Here is a 20,023-nt window from a genome sequence, read left to right as displayed (position 1 = left end):
AGGTCATTGTGCAGAATTCAGTGCACTGAGCCTATTCCTCGCTCCCTGCAGACAAAGCATTATTAATTGCTGTGCTCAGTATCAACTATCAAGCATTTTTTTTTGGGTTGTACTGCAAATAGCAGTCTGTAAAATGTTAACGCACTTTGACAGCCAATATAGTTACATTTTACAATGAATAGGCCAACTCAGGTCAATATCTGTCCAGAGATAGAGGATAGAATTTCTTTTGCTTTAGGCATCAAATAAACGCTTTCTCCCTTTTATGTTTTTATCTAAGGATTCCGAGAATGAGAAGTAATTTTAAATAGATGTTTATAACAACTTTACAGCCTACACACTCACTATGGGGAAATGCAAAGACTGTAGTGTGTATAGAGTGTCATAAGGAAGCCCCTGTGGCTGAGAATTGTCCTCATCTCAGCAAATCTTGTCTAGGAGAGTCCTCAGCCCTTTAAGTGTTGGCATTCCCACTCTCCATTTACTGCTGCTGGTTTTCTCTTGGCCCTATTCACAAGTTAATTATCTAAGCAAATTCAGTGGAGCATAGCTAGCATGCATGAGAGGCACAGGAAAGGATGTTGATGTTATCTCACTCAGGAGTAAACCTTCAGTGGTGCTCCCCTGACTTATTCCATTCAGAATCTGTGCAAGCCGAGATCAAGGACACTTGCACAGAAATTGCTATCTTACGATACGAAGAAAACTGTTTCTGTAATAATGGCCTATCGGATATAAGCCTGGCCACTCTGAAAGCTGAGCTGCTAGGTAATGTGTACATTGCCAGGGCATTGCACACTGCAAAACATGCAAATTGTGCGGTATTGTGGCAGGGTATGCGTTACCTAGGTAATTACCTAGGTAATTACCTACATATCTGTGGGGCCTACTTGTAAAAAAGTGCCGTGGTCCTATGGGCGCCAGGGATAGCAGCTGGTAGAATATCGGTAAAGTTATTGATATTCTACTCTTGGGCAACGGGTACCGTAATACGATAGTAGAATATCGTTCATCTTTTATCTTCAATATTGCTAATCCTAACCCTATTCTCACTTGAACCCTTCCTCTATCGATGTCTAACCTTAAACAACCCTATCCCCCCATATCCATCGATATCTGCACCACCTTTGCCGCTAAAAACTCCCTCCACTGATACTTGTGCCACCAGCACCCAAATTATAGAACCGCCAGTGCCCAAATTTCTTGCTACGCCTGTTTGGCAGTTCTGGTAAAATTGCTGTGTGCAGGGAAACGTTACTGCAACTTTACAGCTGCATAGTAAATGCACCCAATACCAGTGTGTATTCTTTATTCTTCATGTTGGACTGGGCTCAAAGCCTTACTATTGGAACAAGTTGACTGTGAACTTAAAGGAAACCAGAGATGAACGCTTTGGCACAAAATAAATATATCCCCTGATAGATTTTACAAAATAAATTATACCTGGTATTTCCGCTGCTCTGGTGTGCCGTTTTTTGTTTTTTTTACTAAAACTCCATGCAAAACACAGTTCATCAGAAAAGCATATTCTTTAGTGAGCTGTGTCCAAAATAAAATCACCATTTCTAAAAACCTCTTATGACAAATATAGATTAAAAAAAAAAAGTTTTTCAATATACCCTTACATTAGCAGCTCCTCCCATCTCATCGCTGCTCTCTGTGATGCTTTGAATATACAGAACAGGAAAGCAGAGTCAGAAGGGGGCAGGCTTGGGCTTGAAAAGACATCAGAGAAGACACTGCTATGATTCCTGAGCAAAGCCAGACTGAATGCTCAGTTGGGAATTTTATCAGGGCTGATAACAAGCAGGCTGAGCAGTAAAGGATGAAACTGAGAGCAGTGTTTTCTCTAATTTTCCCACTGATATATATGGTGAAATACATGAGGGTGCTTCGTCTCTGGTTCACTTTAAGTATTCTTTCCAAATGAATGCTCTTATTTCCTATTTGCACAGGACAGAAGGAAAACATAGAGATGTACTTTGTATTTAGAGAGTTTAGCCTGTCTAATTCCTCATCTGTGACTAATCACAACTCCAATTTGATCTGTCAGCTGGCTTCCTCAGCTGAGCAGCTAATTTGTAAACACAGGATGTGAACCCTATGTCGTCTCCCATGAAAGCAGGCAGTAGATACACTGCAGATTTATTGCAGGATTTCTATCAGCTGTAAAAATCCAATGTTTTTTTCTTTAAAGGTTATTATGCTGTGGCTTATCGTTTAGCGCAGAGAGGAAGTTCAAATTTAGTATCAAAAGTCGGCCACCACAAAACTGCCCTTCATTTGCATATGGCGGGTGGACTTAAAACAAACATGAAGTGAAAATAAACTTATTAGATATATAAATGTAGCTGTAGTACTAACGCTAAATGCAAGTTTTCTGGAGTCTCCGATATTTATATTGGGCTCATTTAGCTCCCACTCTGAGAAAACTCTTTATTGCTTTCCTGCTGTGGACAAGTGTTTGCACAGTAATGCAGATGTTTTATGGCCTATAATTTGCTTCTAGGAGAGCTGCTGCTGCAGTTCACTTCATTAACACTTGCTGTTGGGAAAAAAATAAAAGGTAACACATGCTAGTTCTAAGTTGTATTGGTATTATATGCATGTTTCTCTCATTCCTCAAGTCACTTCAGGTCTCGACCATGCCAATTACAGCACACGATGCAGGTCATGTGTGGGACAGGTTTGCTAATTCTCACCGATCTGACCTTTTTTAATGGCATTTCTAAGATACCTGTGTGGTGTTATTATACAGGGGAGCATGGCTGTGCTGTGATATTATGTAATAAGAGAAAAAGAAATCCAGGAGCAACTCGCCATATTGATCTTCAGTAAAACTTCATCAACTTTAAACTTGACCGCCTCCAGGCCAGACAAGACAAAATAATTCTCAGGACTCTCCTGCAAAAGGGGTAGAAATGATTTGACCGCCATCAAGCCATCATTGTGTCTTATTCTACTATAGAGGGAGGTCACATCTATACTCACTAATGCATACCCATCCCTCCACTCAAAATTCATCAGCTTATTGAGGACATCAGTAGAGTCCAAGAGAAAAGAGTGAAGTGCCTCCACTATTGGTCAGAGTTTGTAATCCATAAACTGGGATAAGTGTTCAAATACAGATCCAATGGCTGAGGAAATTGGACATACCGGTGGACAGTTGATATTTTTATGCACTTTTGGAATGCAATACCATACTGGCTTTCTTGGATTGATTGGAACAAGCTTATTTGCAGAAGTACGACTCATTATCCCCTGGTCAACTGCCTCTTTGAGAAGAGACTTCAATTTCTTCATATGTCTTTCAGTAGGATCAGTTCTCAATTTTCTGTATGTGATTTTATCCTCCAGTTGACTGAGACATTCCTCTTCATACATTGATCTAGGCCAGTGATGGCTAACCTGGACACTCCAGCTGTGGTGGAACTACAAGTCTCATGAGGCATTGCAATACTCTGACAGCTCTAAGCATAACTCGGGGAGGCAGAGGCATGATGGGATTTCTAGTTTTGTCACAGCTGGAGTGCCAAGGTTAGCCATCGCTGATCTAGGCCAAAGTACAAGGTTTCCACCTTTATCAGATGGTTTTACAAGCACTTCTTTCTGGTTTTGTAACCATTTTAATGATCGCTTTTCACCCTCTGTTAACCTCCCTGGCGGTAAGCCCCGACCTACGCTCGGGCTAGCCGCCGGAGAGGATCACATTGCCCCTGGAGGCTTTTTTTTAAAATAAAATTTGATTTATATGCTTGAGCTAGCACTTGGCTAGCTAACCATGCCCCCCAAGTCCCTTCACTCTCCCCCGTTCACCCCCAATAGCCGCCGTTCTACGTACACCCCAGGGATCTCACTGGCGCAGCCTCCCAATCAGCTCCAGGCTTAGCTGTGGGGAGAATCGGGACTGCGTATGACGTCAAAGACGTCACGTCTGATTGTCGCCATAGCGACGACTGAAGCTAAATGGTGAAGCTGCGGCTCTCGCGGGATCCCGGACGGGTAAATATTGCCGGCGGCGATCGGGGGGATCAGAGCGGTGCTGGGGGACTCGGGAGCCAAAGTTTTTCTAGCGAAGTGCTAGCTTAAGCATTTAAATCAAATTTTATTAAAAAATCCTCCCGCGTATGCAGCCTCTGAAACTGCGTACCACCAGGGAGGTTAAATAGCCTACTGTAATAGCCTTCGAGTATACTAGTGCTCGTACCTCTTGTCTGACTTTATTGTAAACAACCTCTAATTCTGACCCCGGGGTATCCTGTGGATTGAATTTTGACCCTGACCCAATATGGGATGGGACCTCCAACCCTCTGTTCGCGAAAATCTCACCCCTCTCTCTATGGTCATCACACACATCTTTAATCCATGTTTGTTATTCTGCTGAAAAATCTTCACTCAGAATGGTAGGGATCTTAATTTTCTCTGGCGGTTTTCGATCCTTATAACAACCTATTCTCTTCTGGGATTCAATATGGCGGTGGCATGACATTTTTTGAATATTTTTAAATAACTCAATCTCGAAATCAACTTCATCAAAATCATTACTCGGACAGAAGTTAAGTCCCCTCTTTAGGAGAGAAACACATGATTTATCTAACTCCAAATTTGACAAGTTGATAATATCTAAACATTGTCGTTCTTCTTTCTCTGGGAGCGTCTCAACTCCTTCTGCTCCCATGATATGCAGGTGAGCCTCGGCCATTGTTTGATTGAGGGGTAAGAGGGTGTGGCATGTTGTGTATATATTGGCGTGGTCTGGTGCAAGGGGTTAAACGGTCTCGAGAAAGCTCTTATTGAGGGGCGAAACGATCATCGACCATCCTCCGCACCATCCCATTACTGCCTCCTGAACATTAAGCATTGCTTTGTCTTTTTGCTGCTGATAATTTTATTTAATTGAAGAAATAGATTAAAGTTGAAGTTTTACTGAAGTTCAATATGGCGAGTTGTTCTTTCATTTCTTTTTCTCTTTTGAAGAATGTTGTGATTGGCACTATTTTTCATCCGGAAGTTGCACCGCTGTTGAGTGAATATAAGGCAATGGGGCATAGGTGTGCACTCGCTATTTCTTCTGATCTACTCCTATTATGTAATATCACTGTGCTATGTGCAGTTGTCCTCAAGACAGATCACCATATCACAATTCTGCTGATAGATACTGAACACTTATCAGTGCAAGTGGTTCAGCACAGGAAACCACGGTAACAAAAGCCGCTCATTTTCTCCTGCTGGCTGTGATGCTTTGGAGAATAAGTCAGAGACAGACAGCTTTCTGCTAGATTCAATGCCTCACATAATCAATACATAATGAGAAAGGTTCTATTTTCCCCGCTGCCAGGCTTAGCAGCCTGCATGTGTCGGTGCATACAATAGTTTATTTAGTAGAGGACCTTCCAATTGTAGTATGGATTTCTCTTCTATCTTCCCCTCATCTCTACATGAGTGACAGACTTTATTGCGGACTCTCAATAGATTGATCAAAAGGTGATATTCATGTCATACCAGTGCTACAATGCCTTTGTAAATGACAAATCTGTACCCTGGATCAGAGCAGGATCATCCACCAGGCAACCTGGGCAGGTGCTTGGGGCCTAGAGGGTGTCAAGGAGCCCATCTGACACCTTCTCTGACCTTTCTTCACTGCAGTTTACCAAAAAGGCCATAAGAAGACCCCAAATTACCTTGCCTAGGGCCCATTACATCTTAATCCATCTCTACCCTGGATTGTGATGTAATATTACTTTGAGAAACGTGTTTTTAGAATTTGACCCCAAGCACAGCTTAAGGCTCATACACACATCAGACCATAGTCTTTGGAAAATGAAAGATCACAGACCAATCTTACCACCCTTCATGTAGTATGAGAGCCATACTCTACACAGTCTATTCTATGGAGCTGAACTCCCCATCAGAAAAAAATATTTGCAAAATGCTGCACACAGAGATGCTGTACAGACACAAAACATCAGTATCTGCAAAAGATCTGTTCCTGCCAAAAACCCATTCCTGCAAATTGCAATGATAGTCTGAGATCTGCAGATCATCATACACACATGATTTAACTGACATTCATCTGCAGATCAAGCAATCATCCGCAGATCTGAAAATCCATCCTGGTGGATCTGATCTGCAGATGAGTGTCAGTTAAATCGTGTGTATGATGATCTGCAGATCTCATAGACTATCATTGCAATTTGCAGGAATGGATTTTTGGCAGGAACAGATCTTTTGCAGCTACAGATCTTTTGTGTATGTACAGCATCTGTGTGTGCAGCATTTTGCAAAGATTTCTGTCTGATGGGGAGTTCAGCTCCATAGAATAGACTGTGTAGAGTATGGCTCTCATACTACATGAAGGGTGGTAAGATTGGTCTGTGATCTTTCATTTTCAAAAGACTATAGTCTGATGTGTGTATGCACCTTAATGCTACGTACACACATACGACAACGATCATTTGTATCACACGACGAACGATGGTTTAATAAGACATAATTAAACGGTCGTTGACAGAAGGTTTACACGGGAACAACGATAAGATCGTTTGAAAACGAACGATACGGAAATGACGTACGAATTTACATATTGTGAACGATCTCATCATTATTCAGAACGGAACACACGTTTAAATGAATGGCCTGTAGATTGAAGGAAGTAATGTAATTAAAACGAGCGTTCCATACTGTACACTACAAATTTGCATACTGTTCCAACTTGTAAGTTTAATGTCATTTTTATTCAGCACTAACTAAACTTTAAATATCCTATCCTGTGTCGGGCGTCGTTGGAGTTAATTGTCGTTGGCTTCTTTTATGTAACGATCGTCGTTTGAAATTATCGGGGAACGATCGTTTCAAACGACTATAGTTGCACGTGTGTACGCACCATTAGAGTCACAAACGAGACTGAGAGCTGCCCCTGCCTGCCTGCCAATGGGAAGCTAAGATGCAAATATTCTAAATGAACTGACGAATTGTGTGCAGCCTATTAGACGTTTGGTGAGGAGGAATTATTTAGGTGATTGAAAATAGGCTTTAAAATCCACATACACATTTTTATCTACTGATATATTGTACAAATTTATATAATCATATTAATTTAATAAAAGGTAACTTGGCAACCCTGCATACTTAACAGAGCAGCCCCTGCATACTTGTCATGTGTTCAGTTATATGCTACAAGTTTATTTATTATTATTTAGTATTTATAGAGCACTGACATCCCCTGCAGCGCTGTACAGAGTATATTGTCCTGTAACGTAACTGTCCCTTAGAGGGGCTCACAATCTAATCCCTGCCATAGTCCTGCCATGTATTGTGTAGTGTATGTATGTCTTTTTTTCAACCCAAGTAACTGTGTAACTCTGTAAAAGCTTTATTTAGAACATAAGTACTGACACAGCGAGTGATTGTTTTTTGCTCTGAACTTTTTGCCAGTATATCCTTCACTTTTTTTCCAATTAGGATTAAGGTGACCATTCATTCATTGATTTTCTCTTTTTATTCCATGCATATTAGATTCATCTGATGGGAATTGATTCCCCAAAATGTCCGATCAATCGATTTTGACTAAATCTCAATCTAACGTATTCATCAGACAGGTTGGAAAATTTTAAACAAGGGCAGGGTAAGAGCATTGGCAGATGGATGGCCTATAGCTTTGCACTGCATGGAACGGTGCAACTCTGCAGTTTGATCGATATTTTTAATAGACTCCCTGCTGTAATCTATGGGAAATGGATGTGCAGTGTCTGGTAGGAATCGATTCCTTCCTAATCCATTCTTTTCAGAAAGGAATCGATCGTTCTGGATCATTGGGTGGAAAGCTATAAGTGTATGGCCAGCTTTAGAACTATAGATACAATGTTTTATGTCCTCCGCTTATTCATTTTTGCTGCAAGCGACTTTGGATCTTCTCAGTTTATTATAAATTATTGGGAGTTTGTGGAGTGCCCATTTCCCCCCTTTGATACCTGGATATATAAGGCTTTGTATTCTGAACCTCTTCTGACCACTTATTGGAAACCACACACAGTATTGAGCTCCTGGCCGGATGCAGGTTAAGAGAGTTGTGTGTCCGCCAGCGGCAGCTTCCTCTGGGACACAATGTGACTTGCATTAAAATGTGATGCGAGTCTTGTGTTATAATTCTCTAAATCAGGAACGTTATACTTGATAAATCACACTGGTCTCAATGTACTAAGACTTCCCACAATGGGCAAAACACAAAACGGCTGATTTTACTCAACATGTAATCACATTTCAATTAACTAAGGCTATTACTGCAGGGAAAAGTAAAATTACAGACTTGTGAAGTAAAACATCATTGTCAATTCACAAAGATTAGAGGATTCCGTAAAACAAGCAAGATGTTGGGTGTTTTAAGACCCACCTGAAGGTGTCAGTAACTGCCAATCAGTCATTCAGTAAAATGAGCAGGCAAAGGAGACAGCAATAGGAGGAGCCACCCCATCCTACTACTCACTCCGTTGGTACAGATATACTGCCAGAAAGGACAGCTGAAAGTAAACAAGGCCAGGAGCAGGGCATGTTCATAGTGGCTTCCCGGCATCCCTTTAGGCTCGGTTCCGACTTGAGATGAGAACGGACTTTTTTTGTCCATTCTCCACTCATCGAAAAACTGACTGTACTATTTTATAAATGGGAGTCATGCACACCTTGATCCGTGAGATCCGTATGCCGTAAGCAGGCTGCACTTCTGTACAGTCCGCGATATTCCCAGGCAGGCGGATGTGTTCACCATATAGGCTATGGTGGTACCGCTTCTGCACCAGGCTCCAGCCGGACCACAGCAGACCATCATAGCGGACACCACACTGTCCACTCCCGCTAGCTGCACATGATTCGGTCTTAGCTGGAACCAAACCTAAGATGTGAACATTTTATAGACGGATGCAGTGAATTAGAGGAACTAGAGGTGTCATGCAGTCTAAAAGGATGTTGGGAATGCCTTTTACTATTGTAGCTGTCAGAAGCAGCAACTTGCAAATGAACGGTTTATGGTAGACCAGTGATGGCTAACCTTGGCACTCCAGCTGTGGTGGAACTAAAAGTCCCATGAGGCATTGCAATACTCTGACAGCTCTAAGCATGACTTGGCGAGGCAGAGGCATGATGGGATTTGTAGTTTTGCCACAGCTGGAGTGCCAAGGTTAGCCATCACTGTGGTAGACCATCCATTTGCACCAGAAGCATCAGCACAACTTATTACCGAAGCGGTCCTAGTGAAGTGAAGCAATGTTTTCCAGTAAGTTACCAAACTAATCCTGCATGTGTGAAAATCTTAGTGAATTTGGAAAAAGTCTAAAATACCAAATACATTTTTTTTTACTGACCTCCAGTGTACTGTAGAAATAATACACAAAGAATGATGTATTGTGCAATCCTTTTCCAAAAACATTTAGATCAGAGAAACAAAAATTGTCTCAAGGGGCTTTGAGTGACCATGTGATTTATATAGATGGGTGCATATCCCAAAATGAAATATTGTAGTAAACCCTTAAAAGGTCAGTGTAGAGACCCTAGTAGAATAAAACAAAATATTTTGGAAACATTTTGCATACTCTTATTTGCTGAAGTTACATCAATTTAGAAACAGCTCGACCATAGGCTTCATATCAATTCATATAATGACTTGGTACCCTTCCCTTAGAAACACAGAACACTTATGTTACATCAATATCAATCATGTATCATAAGCAAGGCAGATAACATCAGCATGTTTCACAGATCTACATCTGCTCCTCATGAGTGTCAAAGCGATGTAGATGGTAAATTGATGGTTGATCTCAAAATAACACCTATCATTGCAGTGATCATGTCATTTATAATAATCAAGCCTGAGAGTGTGTTATATGTAAAGTATTGATTGCTGTATTTATTATTTAGTGGCGATGATGGCTGCATTAATTATGGGAGAATTCTCACGATGTGGGTACAGGCCTGCGATTACGCAAACGATGTTTAGCGTTGCGTGGCGATAACTACCATCACATTGGATCTTTAAGATACCATACGGCTCCGTGCAATGTACCACGATTGCTTGACTTGCTCGTTTGCGGCAGTCGTGTGACATTGCGCAAATCTGCCGGCTGGAAGATGGATCGTGGAGCACCTGTCATCAGGGAGACATCGCTGGATCCATCTTCCTCCATTGGGTGCCGAGTATGTAGCTTTACAGTACACCAGTAGCTGTGTCTAGCTGCCAGGAGTAAGGGTGCATTTCGTTAGAGGTTTATACAGTATGTTTCTTTAGCCTACTGACGGCATATAAATCCAGGCTGGCACAGCAGCAGATATCAAGTCTCCAGATCTCTGCAGCCCATCCCACTGTTCTGTCTGGATGCCTTCACTGTCGTTTAGCTACAAGGCAAAGGAAACAGCAGAGCGGCGGGATGCAGATATCTGATGACCTCATCTCTTGTATAATAAGACAGGAACTCTGAAAATGCACCAAAACAAATGTTGTTGCCGGTGCTCGGAAGTGCTGTTAATTTGGCCATCCTTTCATTTGTCAGAACACAGTATTGTGTTACTTGTGGAGTTGAGTGCAGCTAGAAGGTCCCTCTGCATTCCTTCAGCTGATGGCATTATTCTTTCCACCCTTGATTAAAGCAGAGCTCTACACCTTGCTGGTGGCAGTAATCAAGCTGCTTCTGAGATTGGCTCTATTGAGTGCCTGCGTCTGTATGCCTGCAGCAGTGAAATTAGGCTGTAAGTGCTGAAGAATATGTTGGCACCGTTTTGAATGGAAAAATACAAAATACAGTAAATGAGATTTTGCATTTGTAATAAACCGAGAGCATGTTCCACTGACGTACGGAGTTCCTCCAAGATGACTTTCCATCGCATGATGAATCGAGCTGCCCTTTGTTAGTTACTTTGTTAGTGGCTACCCTGTCGTTAAAATGGATTTCTTTTTCTTACAGAAACGACACAAAGCTGACAATTATGTGAACAAGAGAAAAACTCAAGGTGGGTCAATGAGTTGTTATATTCCAGCACTCAGGAACCATCAAGTGTATCCGCCTGTGTTTTATGGAACCAATCTTGTGACATGATCCTGGTTGTAGGTCTTTTTTTTTTTTTTTTTTTTCTTTTTTTTTCTTATTATTATTGTGCAGCTTGTAGAGAAGCAATGTGCCCTAAAGGGTCTTTAAAGGATTACCAGCACTATTGCAAAAAATAAATACAATTTTAAATACATACATATATGTATATAAGGCCCGGAGCATGAGATATAAACTACTTTTTTTCTGTTACTGTGCCTTGCTGTAGGCAGTAAATAACTGACAGGTTTTTGACTAGCCCATCTCCTCATGGAGGATTCTCAGAATTTCCTTTGTTTCCTTTGGGAAGAATCTATACAAAGATGCTGGCCAGTCCCCCTATTCATCTGTTCATTATTTTGGCAGTTGGACTGAACTGCCATTCAAGTAAGGCCCCTTTTCCACTTGCGACGATTGCGAGGCGGAATTGCAAATCGCTAGTTGTTTTTAAATCGCTAGGGCTTGCATAATAACATAGGAATCATGGTAGGTAATTTCCACTACCGTGATTGTTTTTTTTTTTTACCAAAATGCGATCGCGCCTCGGAGCAATTTTTTTACCGCGATTTTGCTATGCAACGCATTGCGTAGCAAAATCGCGATTGCGGAAAAAAGGGACTTAATTGCAATCGTTAGCGGTTAGTGCAAGCGCTAGCGATTGCTAGTGGAAAAGGGCCCTAAGGGCTCATTTCCATCTGTGCGATTTTAGCCGCTCTTCTGGAAATGCAGTGCAGAGACATCAGATGTGCATAAACTACAGTGTCTTGTGCGTTTATATGGATGCATGCATTTTGGCGTCTTTGCGCAGTGGTCCCATTCATTATGAATGGTATTGCAAATGCATCTGGAAGAATCACGATGCAAGCAGAGCCGTGCGTCGCCACAGCCACCTGAATTGCACACAGAGTGAGAGTGGAAACGAGTCCTAAGTGCTTAAGAAAACTCTGGAAAAAACCCCATGAGGAGATGGACTAGTTCAAAAGTCTGTGTTTTACTACCTACTGTTAAATGACGGGTACATAAAAAAAAAGGCAAGTGGAAAAAAATGTTGGTGCATTTTACAAATGTACATTTTTATACATATGCATACACATGTATTTAAAATGTATCAATTTTTATTATAGTGGTCCTTCATCTAGCAGTACTCTCATATGCAAACACAGCAGCTCTTTCCTACTCAGAAGACAACCAAAATAGCCTGTCGGTGTATTGCAACTGTTCCACTTAAAATACACTATACCCATAGTAAATGAAATACAAGGAACTTCAATATACAACGAACAAAGCGGTTATAATGTTAAGATTATTACATCATTTCTGCTGTAATAAATCTTATCTCAGTCTGTCTGGCTCTATTCTGGTACATTGCTGAGGAGAGGGAAGCTTGTTATCTCCCTTCTCACATTCCTGCTCCTCACTGATTGGCTGAGGGCAGTTCAGTGTGACACAAGGCTGAGAAGGGATAAACTGCTGCAATACGATCTATGCTGTGCTCACATATATTTACAAAGCAAGCTAGATATGGCAGTGCAGTTACTAGGAGAAAAAAACAGTAAGAGAAGAGGCAGCAAAGATGAAAAATACCCGAAACAGTTTTTTCTCTTTATTATATAAAATGAATTGAAATCAAAACTTGGGCAGCACAATACATGGTATGTAAGTAGAACAAGTATTTACTTATATATGTCTTTTTTTTTTTCTGGTATAGTATGGCTGTCACTGCTGCTTTATTATGATTTGCAAGCTCACTTACAGACAGGAAGGAGGTGTGCTCCCATATAGTGTGTTACCCTTTTATTGGATGAGCAATTTGTGCAAATCTTTACAATGCTTACAAGATTAAAAGATAAAAGGGGCTTATCTCACAACCAGAGGTCTCTTTCTGTGACCAGCGGAAGAGGTGGGTTCGTAACAAACGTTTCTGGACATGGGGTTATGGGGGCATGGGTGGAAAGCCAGCTCAGTCTGCTAATGAGTCACAAATTCAAAATGATTAAAGGGAACCTAAACTGAGAGGGATATGGATGTTTCCTTTTAAACAATCCCAGTTCCTTGTCTGTCCTGCTGATCTCTTTGGCTGCAGCAGTAGCTGAATCACACACCTGAAACAAGCATGCAGTTAATCCAGTCTGACTTCAGTCAGAGCACCTGATCTGCATGCTTGTTGAGGGGCTGTGACTAAAAGTATTAGAGACACAGGATCAGCAGGAGAGTCGGGCAACTAGTATTATTTTAAAAGGAAAATCCATATCCTTATCAGTTTAGGTTCCCTTTAAAGAAAACCTGTACTGAAGAAAAGTTCCCCTGGGGAGTACTCACCTCAGTAGGGGGAAGCCTCTGGACCCTATTGAGGCTTCCCCCGCCCACCTGTGTCCCACGGCGGTCTCGCTGCAGCCCCCGGAACGCACACGCGACAAATCCGACAGCCTGTGCAATATTTACCTTTTCGGGCTCCAGCGGGGGCGCTTTTGCGGCTCTTCTGACGGAGATAGGCAAAAATAGCCGATCTCCGTCTGGTCCGCTCTACTGCGCAGGTGCAGGAGACTTGCGCCTGCGCAGTAGAGCGGTCCGACAGAGATCGGCTATTTTCGCCTATCTCTGTGGGAAGAGCCGATACTGCGCCTGCACTGGAGCCAAAAGGTAAATATTTACATCGCTGCCGCTCCGGGAGGATTCCCCCACCCCCACCCGAGGGGAGTACCCCCAGGGGAGTTTTTTTTCATTACAGATATTCTTTAAAGATTTTTACATAAACCAATGGTTTCAAATGAAGGTACAATATACTGGAGTATAAGTCTGGAAATTTTGGTCTGATTCACTTCATCAAAGTATAGGGGTCAACTTATACACGAGTCATGGGCAACACTGAGCACACAGAGTAATGTTTGTACTAATAGTGACATTCCCATTTGCAGCAATGTACCCAGTGGTAAGTGATTTCTTTGAGGAAAGAAAATGCCAAAAAAAAGTCTGAAAGTCCTGGCCACAACAATTAACAAGGAAAGGGATGGGGGAGAAATACTGGGCTGCAGGAAGGGCAGTGAATAATTGCTGCACTTGAGGGCGTGGAGGAGTTATTGGCTGCACTTAAAGAGAAACCATAACCAATCAGTAGCTGATACCCCCTTTCGCATGAGAAATGTATTCCTTTTCTCAAACAGATCATCAGGGGGCTCTGTATGGCTGATTTTGTGGTGAAACCCATCCCACAAATGTCAGCGCCTCACAGCACTGAGGTACGGACATCACACTGTGGGAGTCTAGTTTCATTGTGGGAAATAACAGCTATTTCCAACTGCCAAAAAATGCAAGCAGCATCTCCTTCCAGTGACATCACCTGCTTGCAGTAAAAATGTTGCCATGTGGTAAATGTCAGACTGTAAATCAGGAAAGATTTTACAATAGGCAAACACTGACTAAATGATTTATACATAATTATTGTAAAAATTAAGTACCGTATATACTCGCAAGCAAGCCGACCCGCATGTAAGCCGACCCCCCCCCAACTTTCACCTGAAAAAACAGGGAAAAATGATTGACCCCCATATAAGCCGGTGGTAGGAAATGCTGGCCGCCTTATTCCCCTAGTGTGTCCCAGTATAGCTAGTATAGTGCCCAGTATAGCTAGTATAGTGCCCAGTATGGGTAGGTAGTGCCCAGTATAGCTAGTATAGTGCCCAGTATAGCTAGTATAGTGCCCAGTATAGCTAGTATAGTGCTCAGTATAGCTAGTATAGTGTCCAGTATGGGTAGGTAGTGCCCAAGTATAGCGAGTATAGTGCCCCAGTTTAGCTAGTATAGTGCTCAGTATAGCTAGTATAGTGCTCAGTATAGCTAGTAAAGTGCCCTAGTTTAACTAGTATAGTGCTCAGTATAGCTAGTATAGTGCTCAGTATAGCTAGTATAGTGCTCAGTATAGCTAGTATAGTGCTCAGTATAGCTAGTATAGTGCTCAGTATAGCTAGTATAGTGCTCAGTATAGCTAGTATAGTGCTAGTATAGTGCTCAGTATAGCTAGTATAGTGCTCAGTATAGCTAGTATAGTGCTCAGTATAGCTAGTATAGTGCTAGTATAGTGCTCAGTATAGCTAGTATAGTGCTAGTATAGTGCTCAGTATAGCTAGTATAGTGCTCAGTATAGCTAGTATAGTGCTCAGTATAGCTAGTAAAGTGCCCCAGTTTAGCTAGTATAGTGCCCCAGTTTAGCTAGTATAGTGCTCAGGATAGCGCTCAGTATAGCTAGTATAGTGCTCAGTATAGCTAGTATAGTGCTCAGTATAGCTAGTAAAGTGCCCCAGTTTAGCTAGTATAGTGCCCCAGTATAGCTAGTATAGTGCTCAGTATGGCTAGCATAGTGCCCCAGTATAGCTAGCATAGTGCCAGTATGGGTAGTTGGGTGGGTAGGTGGTGCCCCTCCCCGCTCCCCCCGCGGCCACCACTGCTATTATCTTAAGCGGCGCCGCTTCCTCTATCCCTGTCCTGCTCCGGTAACTAATTCACAGCAGCGCGCCCCTCGCTGCTGTGATGACGGAGGAAACCATAGAGAGCGGCTTCCTGTAGCGGCGATGCCGTTACTATGGGAACCGCTCTCTATGGTTTCCTCCGTCATCACAGCAGCGAGGGGCGCGCTGCTGTGAATTAGTTACCGGAGCAGGACAGGGATAGAGGAAGCGGCGCCGCTTAAGGTAATAGCAGCGGCGGCCGCGGGGGGAGCGGAGAGGGGCACCACCCACCCACCTACCCATGACTCGCAAGCAAGCCGACCCCCCCAACTTTTGGGCCACTTTTGGGGGGTGAAAAATTCGGCTTGCTTGCGAGTATATACGGTACTTTTTTTTACATTATTTTCACTGGCGTTCCACTTTAAGGGACAGGAGGTGTTAATGGCTGCAATACTGTATGCAGTGCAGTTATTAACCCCTCCTGGGCCCCAAGAGCAGCCATTAACTTTGCTGGGTAGACTTATACTTGAGTCAATAGAAAATTCCAGAGGGATGAATATTGGAGTCGACTTGTAATAGAGTATATGCGGTAAATGATTTGGGCATCATTACTTTCTGTTTATGTACTTTTGCAGGGAAATTGGGGTTATAGAATTAGTTGTGCCTAATTGTCTTGGGTTTCAGTTGGCAGTGAATGACTATAGATGTTTAGAAAATGTTGTTTTTTTTCTTTTTCAGTTTTAAGAAATGGTGCCTGGGAGATTGTACATTGGGAAAAGGTACGTTTCCTCGTGCAAATCCCTCTGAATAATAATAATTTGTTGATTGAAGGATCGTTATCAGTGTTTTTGTGTGGAGGCCTTTCTCTAAGCTTTCCACTCTGCTGCAATCACACAAGTTGTTCCCTAAATAGTTGTGCTAAAATGGGCAGACTTTTATCAGTGTTTAAAATAAGAATTGGATGAAATACGCAACTGCAGTCAATGAAACCTCATTCTCCAGCTGTCATTTTCCAGTTCAGCTTCAGGATTGTTTCTATGGGGCTGCTGGGATTGTTCTGCTCTCACACAATGGAGGGCTGTTTTCCACTAAAACATGATTGCGCTGCAAAGCGATCCCATTTCTTTTGTTATCCAGGACTGCAATCCTTCCACAGTTTGGTGTATGGTGTGATTGCAGTAAGGGCTCGTTCACGCTATGAGAGCTTTTTGAGCGCTTGTGATTTTAAAGAGAACCTGTAACAAAAAAAAGTTCCCCTGGGGGTTCTCACCCCTCGGTAGGGGGAAGCCTCAGGGTCCCAATGAGGCTTCCCCCTCCCCTGTAGCTGCAGGCAATGCAGCGCTGGCTCCTCCGAAGTCTCCAGCAATCCAGGCTCGACAAGCCTGATAAGCTACATTTATTTACCTTCACTGGCTCCAGCGGGGGTACTGTTGCGGCTCTCAGCACGGAGATAGGCGGAAATAGCCAATCTCCATTGGGTCTGCTCTACTACGCAGGCGCAGGAGACTTGCGCCTGTGCAGTAGAGCGGCCCGACTGCGATTGGCTATTTCCGCCTATCTCTAAGCGGAGAGCTGAAATTGCGCCTGCGCTGGAGCCGGGAAGGTACATTTTTACATCCCCACCATTTGGAGGGCCAGAGCAAGACCGCCGTGGGACACAGGAGGACGGGGAAAGCCTCATTAGGATCCGGAGGCTTCCCCCTACCGAGGTGAGTACCCCCCAGGGGAACTTTTTGTTACAGGGTTTCTGTAAAAGCTCTTGCTGCTAATGTTATCCTATGTGAGTGTTCACACTTGAGTGATGTAATTTTGTAAAAATCTCCCATAGCATTGCATTAGCAAGAGCATTTCAAAATCATTAGCGCTTAAAAAGCTCTTGCAGTGTGAATGGGCCCTAAGTTTGCTATTTCTGACAGGAGGAGGAAATATGGCCAGGAAAATATTTAGAATTTCAAATCGAGGAAAAAGCGCATAGCGGCACAATTGGTATGCAATTTTCCTGCGCTCTTATATTTTGTATTGAAGGTCAATCATATGAAAAATGCAGCAGGCATGACTATTGCGATTGGGAAAAATTGCGTCACAGACGTCGCACACTAATGGAAAAATCCCTGAGCGATTTCCCTTAGCTTAAAGTGTACTTTGCGTTTTGAGATCGTAGTGACATCGGATCGCAGAACACACTCAGTGGAAAACAGCTCTTAGCCTAATTATGAGGATGTGAAAACTTGCTGTGGGAAATATTATCTTCGGGGTGTATTCACTAAACTGCAGACAAGTGTAACGCGTGAATGGGAGTTACATGCCGCACGGTGCTCTGCTGCGTAAAGCATTACTGCGCATAACTAATTACCCTCTGTTGCCAACATGCGGTAATGCACTACGTATATAATGCCTGGACAGTAACTTAACTCGTGTCTTTTAGGTGTTTTAACCTGTTACACACTATTTACATATGCAATATGCAAGATATAACAATGCATGGATTAAATACTATTATCATGCATGCAGTATTACCATATTGCACTATGTTCTACTAATCACACGTAAGATTTTAGGCACGTATTCTGATTATCGAATATACCCCTTTAAAAGTGAGCACTGGGCTCCTGGTTTAAGATAATTAAATATAAAGCAGGTTTCTTTTTTTTTTTTTTTTTTTTTTTTTTTTTTTTTTTTGCCAGTTATTATATAAATAAAAATACTACCACTCCTCGGAAATGTTGGAAAATTCAACCTTGCTCAGCTGTATGCATTACAATGTTGTTGACAAAACAAATTTTACCTTTCTTACCTTGTGTATACGTTTCAAGAAATATACTGTTCCGATGAACCCTTAACAGAAAATACTGGGTAGGCGTGCCAGATGTGTAAAATCAGAAACAGGGTTGTACTCTTTGTAGCTTATTTTGCATGCAAAAACATAGGAATTTGGGGAAAATCTGTACTCCAAACATTGCGTGAGTGTCTGATGTATAAGTGGTGGTTCACACTGCATGTGCTCAGTATTCACCACCCGCTGCAGCACTCGCCGTCAAAGCGCTGCACATTCAAGTGAATGGGCAGTCCCTGTACCAAGGTTTGCACGATTGCTGCTTTCTGATCCCGTTTTTCCCGTTTTGCTTACCGATGCGTCACCCTGTCGTGCTGCGGGGGTGAAAAATGCCAAAAGCCAGTGAAAGCTGCCGGAAGGTGTCAAATGCTTTTCTCCACACTTGCAGAAAAGCATTTAAAGAGAAACTCTGACCAAGAATTGAACTTTATCCCAATCAGTAGCTGATACCCCCTTTTTCGTGAGAAATCTATTCCTTTTCACAAACAGACCATCAGGGGGCGCTGTATGTCTGATATTGTGGTGAAACCCCTCCCACAAGAAACTCTTAAATACGTACTGGCAGTTTCCTGTCTGGGAACCTTGCTGCATTGTGGGAAATAGCTGTTTACAGCTGTTTCCAACTGCCAAAAAAACATGCAGCAGCTACATCACCTGCCAACAGTAAAAATGTCAGCCTGTAATAAATGTCAGAATGTAAATCAGGGATTGAAAATATTTTACAATGGGCAAACACTGACTAAATCATTTATACATAATTATTGTAAAAATGAAACACTTTTTTTTATTACATTATTTTCACTGGAGTTCCTCTTTAAATTACATGCTGGCAAAAGCCAGTGTGAACGAGCTCTAAGTTTCAGAAACTCAGAATTGACCGCATACTGAACAAAATTTGCATCAACCCAGAGTTATTTGCATCTCATTGATCTTCCCTAGTCCCAGGGACAGGAAGTGATCAAAAATCCCCCCCAATAACTCCCCCCCCCCCCCCCCCCCCCAAAAAAAAAAAAAAAACCAAATCTATCCTAACCTGGGTTTCATTGTATAATCTCTGCTGAAGAATGACTGGCTGTCATTTCCTAAGCTTAGTGTTGGACCGTGGACGCCTCACAAGCACAGCCTTGTAGCAAAGGCTTCTAGCTGACTGCAGTATAAAAGTACCCAGAGACACGACACATTTACTGGAATAGCTGGAAGAGTGTTTGTTAGTACCCAATAAACAACTTTTCTCTTTGGAAACTCTGACCTACTGGGATGAATTCTTCTGAACGGAACATGGGGAGATAGTTGCGTTTCCATGGCAACACCACACTGCGATGAATGGAGAAACTCCATTCACTGCAGCATTGGTACACCTCTGGCCAAATTTTATGAGCTGGAACAGTGTCTATAAACAATAGCGCTTGGTTTAATGTGTAAGTTTCTGAATGCTGCTGTGCAGATTATTTCATGGATAGATACTTGCCAGTCTCTTATCCACTATATGCAGGTAGCTATACTGCTTCTTCTTGTGTGACACGTTTTTTCTCATCCGTATTGGATAACATCACCGGCCACTACAGATCAATGGCTGCACAATGTTTATATCTCGGTGGAGGGATAACAGTGAAAATTGATTGGATGCTGTAACTATTAAGAATTGCTATAGGTGAAAGGTTGCCACTAGAGATGTTCAATTA

General features: G+C 42.4%; 1 protein-coding gene across 6 annotated transcripts in view; it reads left to right on the top strand.

Annotated features, from left to right (window-relative positions):
• ATP8A1 (ATPase phospholipid transporting 8A1) overlaps window positions 1-20,023 on the top strand; it is a 354,609-nt gene that overhangs the window by 115,074 nt on the left and 219,512 nt on the right. For all 6 annotated transcript variants that reach the window (XM_068278517.1, XM_068278515.1, XM_068278516.1 and 3 more), the window contains 2 exons: window positions 10,947-10,992; window positions 16,247-16,287. In XM_068278517.1, coding sequence (XP_068134618.1) covers window positions 10,947-10,992; window positions 16,247-16,287 — 87 coding nt within the window. The remainder of the gene's footprint in view (window positions 1-10,946; window positions 10,993-16,246; window positions 16,288-20,023) is intronic.

Source organism: Hyperolius riggenbachi, chromosome 1 (assembly GCF_040937935.1).
Source record: "Hyperolius riggenbachi isolate aHypRig1 chromosome 1, aHypRig1.pri, whole genome shotgun sequence".
Taxonomy (NCBI): domain Eukaryota; kingdom Metazoa; phylum Chordata; class Amphibia; order Anura; family Hyperoliidae; genus Hyperolius; species Hyperolius riggenbachi.
Note: the sequence above shows the minus strand (reverse complement) of the source record. Positions and strands in the feature narration are given on the sequence as shown.